At 39.5% G+C, this 15,896-nt stretch overlaps 1 protein-coding gene across 3 annotated transcripts in view; it reads right to left on the reverse strand.

Annotated features, from left to right (window-relative positions):
• Positions 1 to 350: 350 nt before the first annotated feature.
• The window catches only part of HAPLN1 (hyaluronan and proteoglycan link protein 1), a 61,103-nt gene continuing 45,557 nt past the window's right edge, over positions 351 to 15,896 (reverse strand). For all 3 annotated transcript variants that reach the window (XM_041471104.1, XM_041471107.1, XM_041471105.1), the window contains exons 4-5: positions 8,558 to 8,860; positions 351 to 640 (exon numbers count right to left, since the gene is read on the reverse strand). In XM_041471104.1, the coding sequence (XP_041327038.1) occupies positions 351 to 640; positions 8,558 to 8,860 (593 nt within the window). The remainder of the gene's footprint in view (positions 641 to 8,557; positions 8,861 to 15,896) is intronic.

Consider the following 15,896-nt stretch of genomic DNA (forward strand, 5'->3'; position numbering starts at 1 on the left):
GACATAGCTTAAAGAATTTGAATCTAAAAGTTCCTTACCTAGAGCTCCCATTAAATTATATTAATTTAAAATATCTATGGAATGATATTTTCACAAAAAAAAAAAAAAAAATCAAAAAGCGAAACACTAAAACAAAACCAAACCAATGGGTCTGGGGGAGGGAGTATCTACGAAAATGACTCTTTACAGTAAGTAAGAGAGGTTTATCACAGTTTTGGTAGCTTTCATGAGTTCATACCAAAAAAAAACCCCAAAAAACCCCAAAAAAAGACATTTGTCACATGTTTAAAAAAAAACCAAAAAAAAAAAAAAAAAACCACTAACAACTTTCACGCTCTAGGTATACCCTCTCAGTTGTAGGCCCTGAAGCAGTAGACACCGTACAGCTTGTGCTTCTTGTCGGGGAAGCCGACGAAGCGCACGGCGGCCTCGCTGGGGCTGCAGCGCTTCCGCGGCCGGGAGATGGGATAGCGCACGCTGCCGTCCGCCAGCCAGCCCGCGTCGCAGCGGTCGTAGCCCAGCAGCTTCCAGGCCGCGAAGATCTGCCCCACCTTGGCGATCTGGGAGCCGTCCTTCAGGCACGCCTGCACGGCCTCGTCGTAGGTCAGCTTGGTGGGGTGGATCAGGTAGTAGAAGCGACCTGGAAAGGGGAGGAGGAAGGCGGAGTTGTTAGCGGTGCGGAGGTTGGGCGCCAGCGGTGCTGGAGGTGTTTTCCAGTCTTAAAATCCTGTGATCACAGAATCACACAGAATCACAAAATTGACAGAATGACCAGGCTGGAAGAGCCCTTCAAGGTCATCGAGTCCAAGCCAGCCACAACACCTCAACGCTGGCACCCGGTGCCACATCCAGGCTTAGTTAAACACACATTCCAGAACTTTCCCTTTCTGTACAGAACTTTATTGTTCCCTTCCTGTAAAAAACTTTTTCCTAATATCCAACCTAAATTTCCATTGGATAAGCTTGAGACTGTGTCCTCTGGTTCTGTCAGTGCTGCCTGGAGAAAGAGCCCAACCCCAGCTGAGCACAGCCACCTTTCAGGTGATTTTTTAACCTCAACGGTGCTGCCTAAAGATTTCTGCTTTTTATGTATTTTTCATACACTTTTCATACATCCACAGCTCTGTACACCAGTTTTATAGCTCCTGGTATTTTTCCTACTCTTTTTATTAGATTTTAGAGTAATAAGCTGACCTTCCAACACATTCCTGAAATACTGTTTGGTCTTATTTTCAAGTAAGGCCCTAAAAGAAAACATAACAGGAATTGGGGCATAGAAGTCCTTACCCTGGGGGCAACTGAATCTCCTATTGGATGTACCTCTTAGATGTCCTAATTAATTAACCTTATAAAAACTGTAGAAACACCATTGTGTTTTCAACACCATTGTGCCTATAGCCCATGACTACAGATACACCTGGAAGCTTCCAATAGGGAACATCTATTTTTTGTTACCATTTTAATACTGTGGCAAGGTTTTTTTTCTGCTTTGATTTCAGGCAACAATACCTTAACACTGACTTTCGAGGAGAAATGGAGATGTTCTGTTAAGGATCATGTGAAACAGTGGTCATTTGGGTCTGTGCCAGTTGGATATTTTGTTATTAAAAATATTGTGACTTTTTTGTGTGATGAATTGATAAGTGTCAGGAGGGAAAAAACCCCAACCTACCTAAAAAACAGCAGAGGTAAGAAAACAGACCATTTGAACAAAAACAAAAAAAACCAAAAAAAAACAAAAAAAAAAACCACAAACAAGCAAAAAACCTAAAAAACCCACCAAACCCCCAAAAAACCCTACCAAAAAAAAAAAAAAAAAAAAAAGTCAATGCTACATGTATTTCTTCTAATATCAAAGAATGGCATCTCCACCTGAAGTCATATTCAGTGATAGCATTTTAGGGGAGGGCAGCTGCAGGTAGCCCATGCTCTTTTGCTCTCTGACAAGGTGGTGACTTTGTTTCTGATTAAATACAAGCACAAAAATAATTTTTTTTTTGTTTGTTGTTTGGGTTGTTTTGTGTTTGGTGTTTGGGTTTTTTTTGTTTGTTTGTTTGGTTTTTTTTTTGTTTTCTTTTTTTTGTTTGTTTTGTTGTTTGGTTTTTTGTTTGTTTGTTTTGTGGGTTTTTTTTGTTTTTTTTTTTGTTTGTTTGTTTGTTTGTTTTGGTTTGGTTTGGTTTTTTTTTTGTTTTTTTTTTTTTTTTTTTTGGGGGAAAGCCAAGGAATCAAACAGCTTCTCAGCAGGAGAGTTTGAGCCCGTGGTGGAGCAAGATTATGTGTGTTGTAAGTCTTCACCAGCAGTTCTGCTGCTCTGTTTCTCTTCAGGCATCAAAGGGCATATCCTCACCACAACACGAGACTGAGCTGATAGTGCTGCTAAGAAAAATGTTCCCTGTCTCAAGGTAATGAAAATAGATGCCAGAAAATAAAGCCCAAAAAGCAAAGTCTCCCCTACTAATCCATACACAGCAATAATATTAATATTGATTCCATTTATCAAGGCAATAAACATTCATTGTTAGCATTTCATTCATTGTACTTGGGGTTATTTATCATCACTGCTTTGACAGCCAAGTGGACTGCAGAAGAATCGTGTTTCTCTGAAGGCATTCAGTAATTTCCAAATAAATTCACAACTTTTCCATCTGCCTCTTCCTGAAGAGGAGAGTTAGCTGAAGAAAAGGGAAGAATTTTAATCTTCTGGGCACCTTCTAATTCCAGAGCACACTCTTTACTGCTTAATTAAGAGTGTACTCCAAGACAATACCCACTTTCTGCCTCACAAAAATCAGGTATTTACACACTGTTTAGAATGAGATTACTTTCTTGGTGAAGAAAAAGTGCTGAGCAAGGTAAGAGTTGTGTCAGCTTCATATTCCTGCAAAAAATAACCAGGATTTTTATTCTAATTGAAGGATAGTCAGGTCAGATCACAATATAAAGGTAATTGAATTAACCCTGACTAAAGGTGGTAAATTGTATATCAAGAACAGTTAAAGACAAAAAAAGGCATATACATTGCAGCTGTGGTGGAAAAGAAACTTTTTAAAAATTTCATTGATGTCAGAGACAGTATCTACAGATTTTCCATGGAAAGCTATTGAGAACAGGTAATCATCCCTTTGTAGAACGCTTTTTTAAACTCTGTTTCTGCAAGCTGAAAGCTTTTACAACATGCTGCTAAAGGGAATGTTTGCTAAATGAAATCCTGTTACTGATACACCCTCAAGAGGTTTCCCCAAAGCAAACAGGATTTCTGATTTAGGGGAACAGGGGTTTGGACTGATGGTGGGTAAACTTCACCTAGTTTATGAGTTCCTCTTCAAACCATATGCCAGTGGAATGTAATTTCCTAGGGATTTGCAGTGAGGTCAGGCTTTTGACACGTGACATCAATAATAAAAACTCCCATACTCTGCTCCTCCCTCAAACAAGAGAAATTTAATAGTAAACCCCACAGGGCTGCAGTGTGCATCCAGAATGTCTGATTACATAACATTCCATTAACAAACTCTGTACAGATTTGCAGTTTTTCTCCCTGATAACAGTTGGGAAGGGTTCCTGACTGTTCAATCTCAGAGTTTATTAATTGATGTGGAAAGAGAGGGAGGAATTTACTGTCTCTCTCATTAATGTCTGGTGGTTGGGTCACTTCTACAGAGGATCCTGCCTGATTTGACTCCATAGGGCAGATCTATAACAGATCTATAACAGTTATTTTAAGATTTTATGTGAAAAGGTGAAAGAGGAAAACTCCAGCCACTGACCTACACACCCCACGCCCTTGTGACTGTGGAAGTTTGAGGGATGAGTCACACTTGGAGATTTCTTCAAGGTTAGTGCTCAGTTGAGAGGTTTATTAGTGAGTTTCTCTTATTTAAAAATTTAAAAAAAAAAAAAAAAAAAAAAAAAGAGAGAGAGAGAGAGATTTAAGACCTGGTAAATATTTTGACATCCAGTGATCCTCTCAAATAACTAATTTTTAATTAAATTTATGAGAAAAAAAAAATGTAACACACCAATACCAGTAATGACTCCGGTGAGTCAGAAGTGCCCACTGCTAATAAAGGGTGTGTGATTTTATTTTGGGTTCAGTTTCTCTTTTTGGAGCAGTTGCTGCATGTTCCCAGTGATAAAATACTCTGAAATAGTCAAATGAACAGTCAGCATTATGCAGACAGGAATTTCCACAGCTTTCTCCCACTTAAATGGCAGAGGTGGTTTGCTTGTTCTCAGGCACTGCTGCAACAAACAGGTGGCTCACAGCTGTGCTTTTAATATGCTCTCAAAAATTTATTCTTCGTGTTCTTAACTTTGTTAAAACAAGATTTTTTCTTGATTCTCCTAGAGCTGATGAAAGATCAATTATGCACTATGGTTCTGTGGACAAAGTATATAACAAAATGCGTGTTAACGAGGGGAAAGTTTGATGCAAGCTGTACTTGGATATGTTTTATTTTCTTCAAAAAGTTTTAATTATAGAGGGCCTGATAAATACATTTACATTTAGTTCTTTTAGCACTTTTCAGTGTGAAAGATTGTCAGGGATTTTCCTTAAAAAAAAAAAAAAAAGAAGACCTTCAGAAGACCTTTGAAAATAAATAAAGAATAACCACTGAGCTCTTCCATTTCTTGGTTTATGCCTATTAGGCTCAGTGGGGAAGATTGCAACAAAAGGATTTCTTTCCCCAAATTGATTTTGTGGAGAGATGGCATGGGGGAGGAGCATCCCTATTCCTTGGGACAAGGAAAGGAGAGAAATTGGGGTGATCTGCAGTCCTGGAAAACCTTTGGATGGTGTCAGGTTGTGCCACCACACAGGGCAGGAACCCTCAGCTTTTCTAAAGATGACATGGACTAAAGTGGTTTCCTCTGGGCAGGACAAGTGAAGGAGAAATTGGCTGTGAGAGAGCAAAGCTGAGCCCTCAGACACCAGGAAATTCCAATGTGGAAATTTCAGGTTTAAGTTAGACCCTCCCCACTTGTGTACATTGATTTTCAATAGCCTCTCTCAGCACAAGGAATGTAAAAACAGATTGGGAAACACATTGCCATCCACTGCAGGCAGAAAATGTTTTGTTATTTCAAAATATTTTGATGGATTTCACAGACAGCATCAGGCTGGTGTTACTCATTGCTTTGTTTTATGAAACACATCACTATATACATATCTTTATAAACTGGTGCAAGTAGATATAAAGGGTATGAAATTATTTCATGTTCTTGGATGGCAAAACATGAACAAATCTTGTATGAACCAACAGAAGATTTGAGTATAAATCAGCTACACAGGCAGAACAAAATGTGTGTTGTATTTGCCTCAGTCTATGAAAAGGCACCATGGAGGGTAATTTCATTAAAAAACAAGATTATTTAATATTGCAGCTTTACTCAAACTATTTCCTTGTGCAGATAACAGAAAAGCATGTATTTTTTTTTTACTAATGGTATAATCCCTTCATTTTTAACCATTATTTTTTGTGTGTCCAGGTCATCACATTTGGGATCCAATAATTCCACAGGGAAAATGCTAAACCTGGATTTGAATTCACTGCATTGCTGGTTACAGTTTCATTTTTTTTTACCCAAATGGCTAAATACTGTGGCTTTTACCTTTCTTCTTCAGGTAAGCAACAAGCCTTGCATGTACTTGAGACCAAGATTTTTTTGCTTTTACAGCTGAATTATTTGAAATGGAACTTTTTTTTTTTTAATAATCTCTGAGATCATATGTATTTGGGGATTTTTTTTTTCCTACAGAGAAACCATTTAGAAATTATCTAGACCTCACTCTTTTTCTATAGAAGCTCCCACAACTTTTTTTTTTTTTTTTAATTTTCCTTACCCTTGCCTGCTCCTGTGACCCTTGGAATTTTCCCATCTCCATTACATAAAGTTGAAGGCTCCTCTGTTTCCTACTATCAGGAGACTCCAGCAGCCACTGGGAATGCATGGTGTCCTAACAACCTCTCATTTTCCTTGGCTCTTCCTGAGCTGAGAGAATCAATATTGGGTTTTGCAGTAATAGATTTTGGTGTTTTTTTATTTGTGATGGGGATTTTTTTGATTTTTTTTTTTTTTTTTTTTTTTTTTTTTTTTTTTTTTTTTTTTTTTTTTTTTGTGTTTGTTGTTGTTGTTTTGTTGTTGTTGTTATTCTTGATTTGTTTTTTGGATGTTTTGGGATTTTTTACCTGCAGCCACTATCTTTGGCAACTGCCAGTCCCAGCCTGGTGGCAAAATGGGTCACTACAACCTTTTCCCTCTGCAGTGAGAGAGCTAACATATGCCATTAAACGTCCTTATCCAAAATGCTGTGCTGAAAACAGGGAAAACTGGCAGAGTGGCTGGGTTAACTGCGGTTATGGAGGTGAGCTTGGGACAAGGAGTAGTGGAGAACACAGCAGGGACATGTGAGGAAAATGCAATCTGGTGAATTAAGGGAGTGGAAGCTGAGAAAAGCAGAAATCTGGATTTTCAGCTGATGTCGTGAGAGACATTTGACACTGAATTGTGGGGAATATTTATCTATATCTACATCTATCCATATCATATATATCTAATCTATATCTATATCTATATAATCTATTTCTACATCTATATCTATATCTATATATCTACCTATATCTATATCTAATCTATATCTATATCTATATCTGTATCTATATATATCTATATAATATATACATATCTATATATCTATCTAGTCTATGTCTATATCTATATACCATCTACATATTTATATATCTAATATCATCTATATCTATCTATCTGTCTATCTATCTGTCTGTCTGTCTGTCTGTCTGTCTACACTTTCTCTCTCTCTCTTTTTCTAATATTTATCTTAGTCAGTACTTATTATTCCTTCTTTTCCCCAGAAATTATGCTTTTTGTTCCTTAAAAGATGCCTCTCAGCTCCTGGTGTGTAAAAGGGTGGTGATCACTGAGCAGTAGTCACAAGGTTTCACTCTGCAAGCATTAGAAAAAAGTGCAGCTATCACATTTTAATTATTTTTGTTTGATTATTTAATACCTTGGTGATATTTCTATAGCACAGGGTTAAATCTGTATAGAGATGAGTTCATACAGGATTCCATCTTGGATAAATGAAGCAAGAAGAACTGAGCCAGCATTTAATGGGATGAAACAGTATGATAAAAAATCAGCCAAACTTTTGTTTCAGATTACTTTGAACATAATGTAATACTGTTGGCTTGAGGAGTTGTTTGGGTTTTCCTGTTGTATTTTTTTTTTTTTTGTGGGGGCTTTATGCTTGTGTGTATTTTTTTGTTTTGTGGTGGTTTTTTTGGGGTTTTTTTTTTTTTTGCTTTTTTTTTGTTTTGGGAGGGGAGTTTTTTGTCTGTTTTTTTTTTTTTTTTTGGGTTTTTTTTTGGTTTTTTTGTGTTGTTTTTTTTTTGAATTTTTTTTGGTTTTTTTTATTTTTTTTTTTTTTTTTTTTTTTATTTTTTTTTTTTTTTTTTTTTTTGGGTTTTTTTTTGGTTTTTTTGTGTTGTTTTTTTTTTTGAATTTTTTTTGGTTTTTTTTATTCTTTTTTTTTATGGGTCTTTTTCTGTGGAGGGTGGTGCAGACTTAGCACTGGAGCACATCTTCTGAAACCAAGGCTTATGTTCATTTTTTGGTGTGCTGTAGGACAAAACTGCTTCACTGTGGCTAAGCAATCTGTGCATAAATATAAAAAGGCCATGCTCCATGGTCTGAGTGGGTTGCAAGCCAGACTTTTGCAGAGTTGTGTAGGAATTATCCACAACTAGGATGCTGTAGAGGATTGGACATTTCCAGCAATGCTTTCTAAATATTTTCCTGACACTAGGTAAACCATGAAATGATAGCAAGCTGAGATTGGGTCATTTAATTTCATTTCATACCTAAAAATTATCAACTAATAGCAAAAAAAAGCTTGCAGTTGCTACAGTAAGGTTTACAGAAGTCCAGCCTCAGAGCAAAAGTGATCGGTGGCTTGGCAGCATGCTAAGATTAAAAATCTAAATTATTAATAAATCTAGAAATAGGTCTGCTGATAAAGAACTATTAGTCATATTAGACCTGGTACATGAGCAGGAACTTCTTGACACTGCATAATAGGTGCAGCGATGATCAAAATTTTGTTTTGGTGACACATTTAACCAATAGGAGCAGAATTATTGGCTTCAACAGGAAACCTTAATTAATGAACTGCAGGTTACTTCGTCACTTTAACCGAATTAAACTGGTTACATGCCAGCCTTAAAAGGGTGTGTATAAATTTTAATGGGGTATGTATAAACTTTAATCTCCTCTTTTAATAAAGGGGAGATATTAGAAAATCCAGAACAAGTCCTGAGTTGTAAAAACTACCTACATGACCATGTGGCAAACACGACTTTACTCTGCGTGCGCACCCTTGAAAATTCCACAACGATTTTATTACCTTGATTATTTCGTTCCTACCATCTTCCAGGGCTAACACGAGCTTTGACAAACCCAACACCCCTTCCTGCCCCTGGAGCACCTTGCCTAAGCACAGCCATTTATGAGGGAAAGGCGAAGGAAACGCTCTCACCGTTGAAGTTGGACGTGAAGCAGAAGACGTCGTAGCGGCTCTTGTCCTTGTCCCAGAAACCGTAATTCCTGACTCCGGGCACGGTGTTCCTGCCCCCACAGGGCTCCCTGGGCTTGGTGATGGGGTACTGCACGGAGCCATCGCTGAGCCAGCCGGCGTTGCACCAGTCCAGCCCCGACCTCCAGGCGTTGTAGAGCTGGTCGAAGGAGGCCATCACCGCGTCCTGCTCCGCGCACGCCCGCTGCGCCTCGTGGAAGTTCAGGTTGTACCGCCCCAGCCGCGGGGAGTAGGGGAACACCACACCTGCAGCGGGGAGAGAGGAGGGTTACCAGGCACTGAGACAGCAGGGAGAAGGGGAGGAGGTTTGGCAGCCAGCAGGAGAAGGAATAAAGGGGAGGTAAAGGTTGGAGCTGTGACGCGTGGCGGCGCTGGTTTATTTTTGGGGAAAAATGCCCCATCGGTGCAGCAGCACTGGTTTTGGGAAGAGGTTAGGGCTGCTGCCTTACCTCTTCAGCTGTGCCAAGGAAAGTTTGCGTTAGTTGTTTGAAAGAAATTCTTCACTGAAAGAGGATTGGGCACGGGAATGGGCTGCCCAGGGAGGTGGTGGAGTCACCATCCCTGAATTGGTTTAAAAAAAGAGTGAATGTGGCACTGGGTGCCATGGTTTAGTTGATGGGGAGGTGTTAGGTCATGGGTTGGACTAGATGGTCTTAAAGGTCTTTTCCAACCTAATTCATTGTGTAATTCTGTGATTCTGTGCTGCCTTACCTAGCAGGATCATCTCCCCGTGGCCTCATCCCCTTCCAAAAGGGAATTCTGCCAGGTCTGCATGCTGCTCCCACCTGCACCTTGCTGTCACCAAGGTGGTCTCACTGCCCTGCTCTCACAGTGCTTAAGGAGGAGCAGGACTAGCTGGAATTATGCAACTACACGTTTTTAATGGAAAATTTCCATTTATCCATTGTAAGGTCAATTTCTAGTTTTAAAAAGAGTCAAACCGTAGCATAGCTTTAATTTTTGAATTTGTTTGTTTGTTTGGGGATATGTTTCTTTACTATTTTAATTTTGTTTGTTTGTGTGATTGTTTCTTTGTTTTGCTTTGTTTTGGAGTATTTTTTTATGTTTTGGTTGGTGTTTTTTTTTTTTTTTTTTGGTGTGTATTTTTGTTTGTTGCTTGGTTGGCTTGATGGAGGTTTTTTTGTGTGGAATGGGAGTAGGGGAGTTGCTGACAGCTATTTAGAAAGAGGAAATTGTTGAATGAATCATTGAATTTCTATGAATTATGTCTTTGGAATGATAGACATTAAGATGAAATAGTTTGATCGACATAAAAGAGCATTGTGTTCTTTGCATGAGCCCTTGCCAAGAATTCTTGAGAGGTTCAAGACAGTTGCTTTTTGTTTGCTTTTTGGTGTTTTTTGTTGTTGTTTTTTTTTTGTTTTTATTTATTTTTAAATTTCACATTATTCCAGGAATGGGAATGTCTGCCTTTATAGCGTTTCAAGGTTAATCTGGTAGGAGGCTCAATTTTAGCACCCTGAGGTTTTAAAGCAGGAACAGCTATGGGGAAATGAAATCAGTGAAGTTGTGTGGTAGACTTTTCTGCTGGTTTTGGGCCGTTTGCCACCACCCAGGGAGGGAGAGCTCCTCACAGAGGACAGGTTTCCCCTGGCACAGATGGTGGCACAGCCCTGGTGGGAAACCATGTGTGACCACCCTCCCTCTCTGCCCCTACAGCACTGATGGCTCACCCTGAGACAGGGTCACTGTGCAAGGAGCATGGCCCTGCCACATGCTCTGTCCCCTCCAGGGGACAAGGACACAGCCTTGTCCCCAAGCCCTGTGTGGTGCTCATCCCTGCCCAGACAAGTACAGCAGAGAGCCCTGACAACAGAGGACATCCAAGAGGGGCTGGGAAATGTGGGGACACCTCTGGGATGGTTTCAAAAGTGACATGTAATCACAGTCCCTGCCCTTACCTGATACTTTGGGTTTTTTTTTTTAAATTTTTCTGCTGCTTGTTTTATGGAAAAATATCAGAAATTAAGCATTGTTCCTGGGACCGTGAAAGACGTTTCAGAAAGCACTGAAGAACCACCTCCCCATGTGGGTTTGATAAAACAGAAAAGAGAGACTTGAAACAAAAGTTTGGATCAGACCATCCTAGTCTTTGGCAGGGCTTAGAAACTTAACCCAGACCTAAATTTTACAGTTGGCTTTAGCCCAGTCTCATAATAAGCTGAAAGAAAATGGTATTAGAGAATATCCAGCTCAGAATGTTTATCCTCAGACATCTCTGTGGAACCAAGTGCTGTAGGACTCAGGGGGACTGAAGACAAGATAGCACACGAGCCAAAAACTTTGCACTGGTATAAATATCCACCTTCCTTTTTACTTTTTTCCTGCTGTTGGATCCTCTTGCCTATAACAATTCCTTTGTCCTCAGGGCAGTGCAGAATAGGATAGAGAAATTGCCCAGTGGTCAGGCAAGGCAGTCACCAAGTGATGAAGCCACTTTTCTTTCAGAATATTCTAACCCATTTCTGTATCTATTCCACCAATTTCCTAAGGTTCCCTTACTTCCTCTTCTCTCCCTCACCCTTCTGTTGTCCAAGTGTTATTTTTGTTTAACAAAACCTTTGCTATTACTAAACCTCAGTGACTTGGTCCAAGAAAATAAAGCATGCAAATGTAAACTTGGCAGGGTAATAATAAACAATATTTTGCTCTCCTTCATCAATTAGCTAGAGAGTCTGCTTCAGTTCTTTCCTTTTGAAAATCCTTTGTTAAAGGGCTTTTCTGTTATGTGATGTTCTGAACTGCAGTGCGTGAATGTAATGTAACACAATGTGTGTTATATTCAACTTTATAAACAAGACACTGAAATGTTTCCTATTTCTCTGGATCTCTGTTTTTCCTTCATCATATCTTTGTTAAAAAAATACCCATTCCTCATCAATGCTAATGGATAGAAATATCACTAGGTGTAATAAAAATTTAGCAAATGCTAAAGGAATCCAAGCCTTTTTACTTTATTAGAAATCTAATCCTTTTTTTTTTTTTCAGAACTATATTTCCCCAGACAACAGACTCCTTTTCCAGTACATGTGTTTGATTTGCATATACATTAAAAAAACACCCTGCAAGTAGGAAAGATCAAGGTATAAACTTACATACTTTTAAAAACTGAGCAACAGCTAGTTGATAACTATTTAAACAGATTTGATTCCACAAAGTTTCCAAAATCACTTTTCAAAAGGGGCTAAACTGTGTATGTAAATGTGTTACAAATCTGAGTTTGACAGTTTGGGACATAGTGTTTTTATAACATAAATATGCACTAAACTGTAATATTAGCTTTGGGCTATATTTGAGCAGACTGCATAGAAGCTGGTTTTTTGTGGGAGTTCATCTGCAGTACAAGCCTGCAACTGATTAGCATTAATTCCACCCTGCAGCTGGGGGTGGCCAGGGGTGATTTTGCTGAGGAAAATGGACTGGGTATGTGCTTTGTGCAGCTTTGAATTACCTTGCAATTTTGTTGATTTTTTTTTTTCCCCTTCATTTTCCTATCAGACCTCGCTGAAATTCATAGTGAGAGCTCAATATTCATCTCCCCTTTCTTTTACACTTTAGCAGTGCTGAGCTTTAGTTAATGGCAGGGCGTCTTCCTCAGTCCTGGACCTTACAAACCTGTCAAAGTATAATCCATCCCATCTGTTCCTGGATGGACAAAAGCTGTCCTGAGGCTCCTTGCTGTTCTCAAAGCACAGGCTGAGCCTCAATTTCTGACTCCAGCCCCGTCCTCTGCCACTAGACAAAACACCAGCTCCCAACCCTCAACAAATTCCGCTTAAAAAAAGGAGGGAGGCAAAAACTTCCAGCCTCAGGAGGTTAAAATCTGGTTACTTTGTGGGAAGCCAGAGCTGAGGAGCCTTAGCTTGACCTTGGTGATTCCAATCCCTGCTCGTGTGGAGGCTGAGTGGGGATATTAATTTCCATTATAAGGAATCATGGTGTGGCTGCTCTCCCAAAGCCACGGTACTGTGGAAAAGGTTCTGCACCCAGGGAAGGACCTCCCTGCTCCCAAAAGAGACAGGAAGAACCTGAGACACATCAGCTCAGCAGAGAATGAATCTGTCAGTGAGAAACGAGGGGATGTATGCGCCTGTGACCAAGCAATTGCTGTTTAGAAAATGAATCCTGTAATGGAAATTGGGATGTCTACCAAAAATGGATGTATTATATTCCTATCCTCCCCACAGGAACACTGGGATTTCTATGGATTTCTCATTCAAGTGAGCATATGTACAACTTTCCCCACTTGCTGTGGTTTTTTTGGAGTGTATTTGTCTTATTTGTATTTCAGAGTCTTATATGTATGTAACCCCTAAAATTCAGCGCAAGAAGTCACTTGACACACACTGTCAGTACAAGCAGCTGTAGCACTTACCCAGGACAACAAGGTGAGGAAGTAACCTCAGAAAGTTCAACTGCTGTAACGATTTTTGGGTGTTAATTAAGCCAGCACCAACCACAATTAGCAGTTTCAGGGGTATTGACACGTGGAAACAGAATAACACGAATTTCTGTTGATCCATACGGGGGTGGGGGAAAAAAAAAATAAAAAGGTCTTTTCACAGCTAGAGTAAAGAAATAGTTTTTTAAAGTTTTAGGCAGAACTGAAAAGGAAATTTTCTTGCAGCCAGTGCAAACATGGGGCAACAGTAGGGTTTGCCATTTACAGTACTGTAGGGTACAGTTTTATCCTGGCAGGTTCATACACTCAAGGGTAAAATTTTCCTTGCTGGATTCCTAAAATTCCATAAAAACTGGTGACCCCCTCATTTTCACAGAGTCTCCATTTTCTTTCCTTTCAGAACTTTCAGATATCTGACCATCCAGCCGCTGGCTGCCAATCTCAGGTATCAATCTCCCTAAAAATGAAACTGAACCTTGAAATATTTTCTCTCCAGCATCCCATAACTGTCAGTGGGGCTGCTTACTTCTAATCAATAAAAACACACTGATCTGGCCCAGGGCAGATTATTCCCTTGTATTCCTACTTTCTAGCTTTCATCAAAAGTTTGGGGACGGTTGCCTTTCTCTGCTCTTCTTAGCCTAATTACTCCTAAAATTTTCTGACACTTTTCTTCCATGTTGTCAATTTCAGACAACTTCTTAAACTTTTTGTTTCACCTGCATCATTCAAGGACCATTTCTTGGAGCCTGTGCAACCACAGCTCTGTCTGCAAAGCCCTGCCACAGAAGGAATTACATTGGTCTGCCATGACTTACTCTTGACAACCCCTCTTAGGTTTTTGTTCCAGGCACCCACAAAAACTGTGTCCTATGAAATCAGCTTTTCAGAGAGTAGAACAGATTAGCACACAGAGGATATTAGAAATATGTGGTTTTTTGGTGTCTGTATGGATGGAACAGCAACACACAGAGGAAACAAATATGACATTATTAGGCTGAATCTGATTTCTCCTGCTCTTGAGAGCATGGAGTTGATTTCCTGTTGGTTTCAACTCTGAACTCCCCATTGCTTACATCCAGCTGAACACCAAATGAACAGATTAAAAAATGATTGTTTTGACAGTTTGAAAAAATTTGTTTATGTGAAGCTTATGGATCTGCTTGAGCTATTTTGAACTAAAGAGTCTGGTTTTGAAAGGGATGCCTGTTTTTTGTTTTTTGGGTTTTTTTTCTCCTTTCTTGGACCTAAAGGCCAACATACCTCAAAGCAAGAACATGAATGCTGATGGTTTTTTGTTCTTGGGGAGCCACACGAAGAGTTAGGTTCTATCTAGAAGCTGCTTTCTACAGTGGCTTTTAATGATTTTATCTAGATCTTCAAATTCCCAGTAGCATTGGATGTAAAAGGTAATTATTTTGTAGCCTGTATTGCAAACTTATTGTCCTCAATTCTCACCTCCCTTTGAAGAGAGAAACTATTAAAAATAATTTTAATGGAGTTACAGCCTGCCTTTGGCTGTTTAGCATTGTCCCACTTTCTCTGTCACCCCTCCCCTGGTTCTCCTGCAGCGAGGGCACACAAAACCTGTGCCTGAGCAGCACCTGAGGGCTGGAGCCTGGGAGGCCAAACTCACAACCCTGGCACAGTGAGATTCATCACACTGCCAGGTATTCATGGGGAAATAAACTAGCAAAGCACAAACATAAAGAAAATTTAGTGTAGGGCCGTAAAAAGCTGCCGTAAATAAAATTTAGTGTAAGCTGAGAATTCTTTTTTTTTGCTCACAACTCGGACAACAATATCTGCCTGCTGTCACAAACCTTTTAATATATCAGCTTTTTGACTTCAGGGCACTGAACAAAGAGTGTAAAACTCATGATCCATATTTTATAGCAGGAGGAGAGTAAGGCCAGCTCAAAGGGAAGATGGTTTTGGTGATGAGGTTGGTTCTCCATAAAGAATTTCCTGCTTTCCTCAGTACTTGACATTTCTTACAGCTGCTGAGCCCGGACCAACCCTTAGGCCAGTCCTGGTACTTCAAGGTGCAAACAGGATGGAAATCATGACATGATTTAGGACCTGAACAAATCCTAAATCTGATGGTTGTGGAAAACTGCAGTGGGTTCCAGTTCTGAGCTTTAGCTGGTGCTCAGCACAATCTCTCTGGTCTAGGGAAAAAAATGCTGTGGCTCCCAATTAATAAAAATGAAGAAAACTGGTCACAGAAATGTAAGGTATGAAAACAAATCCAGACTGACTCTAACTTCAGAGGTTTTTTTCAAAGCTAAAAGTGCCCAGTTGTTATGAATTGTTTATTTAATAACAACCCCAGGAGGCCTTTAAGACTAGAAAAAATAAAATGCTGTCACAGTGGGAGAAGAAAAAAGGTCCATTGAGGTTGAGGTCAAGAATTTTGGTATTAATACATGGCCATGGATTTTGTACAGGGAGCCATCAGCTGCTTTGCTCTGCTCTTGGGCATTCCTGGGTGAAAATGGCTTTTTCCTGCTGCCAATTAATATCCTGAAGGCCACCACCTCAGGACATCAGGCTACTGATGCAAATCACTCCCACTGTGAGATTAACCTGATTCTTTACACCAGACTGTAGAAAGTTAGAATGGGCTGATACATTTCAATTTTTGTCACAAATATTGTGGGGTTTTTTTCCTTCCCTGGTCTCTTCTGCTTCGCCCAAATACATGAAATGGAATTTAATGCCAGAACTCCATAAAGCTGCAAGGGTGTTGAAAAAATAAGTACAGGGCCATACAAAAAGAGAAATATATTTTATCAGCTATATATCTCCACTGTAATATTATTATATTTTAATATTTATCTTTTTATTAGGAAAGTT

This window comes from Pyrgilauda ruficollis, unplaced genomic scaffold (assembly GCF_017590135.1).
Source record: "Pyrgilauda ruficollis isolate IOZ18807 unplaced genomic scaffold, ASM1759013v1 scaffold256, whole genome shotgun sequence".
Classification (NCBI taxonomy): Eukaryota; Metazoa; Chordata; class Aves; order Passeriformes; family Passeridae; genus Pyrgilauda; species Pyrgilauda ruficollis.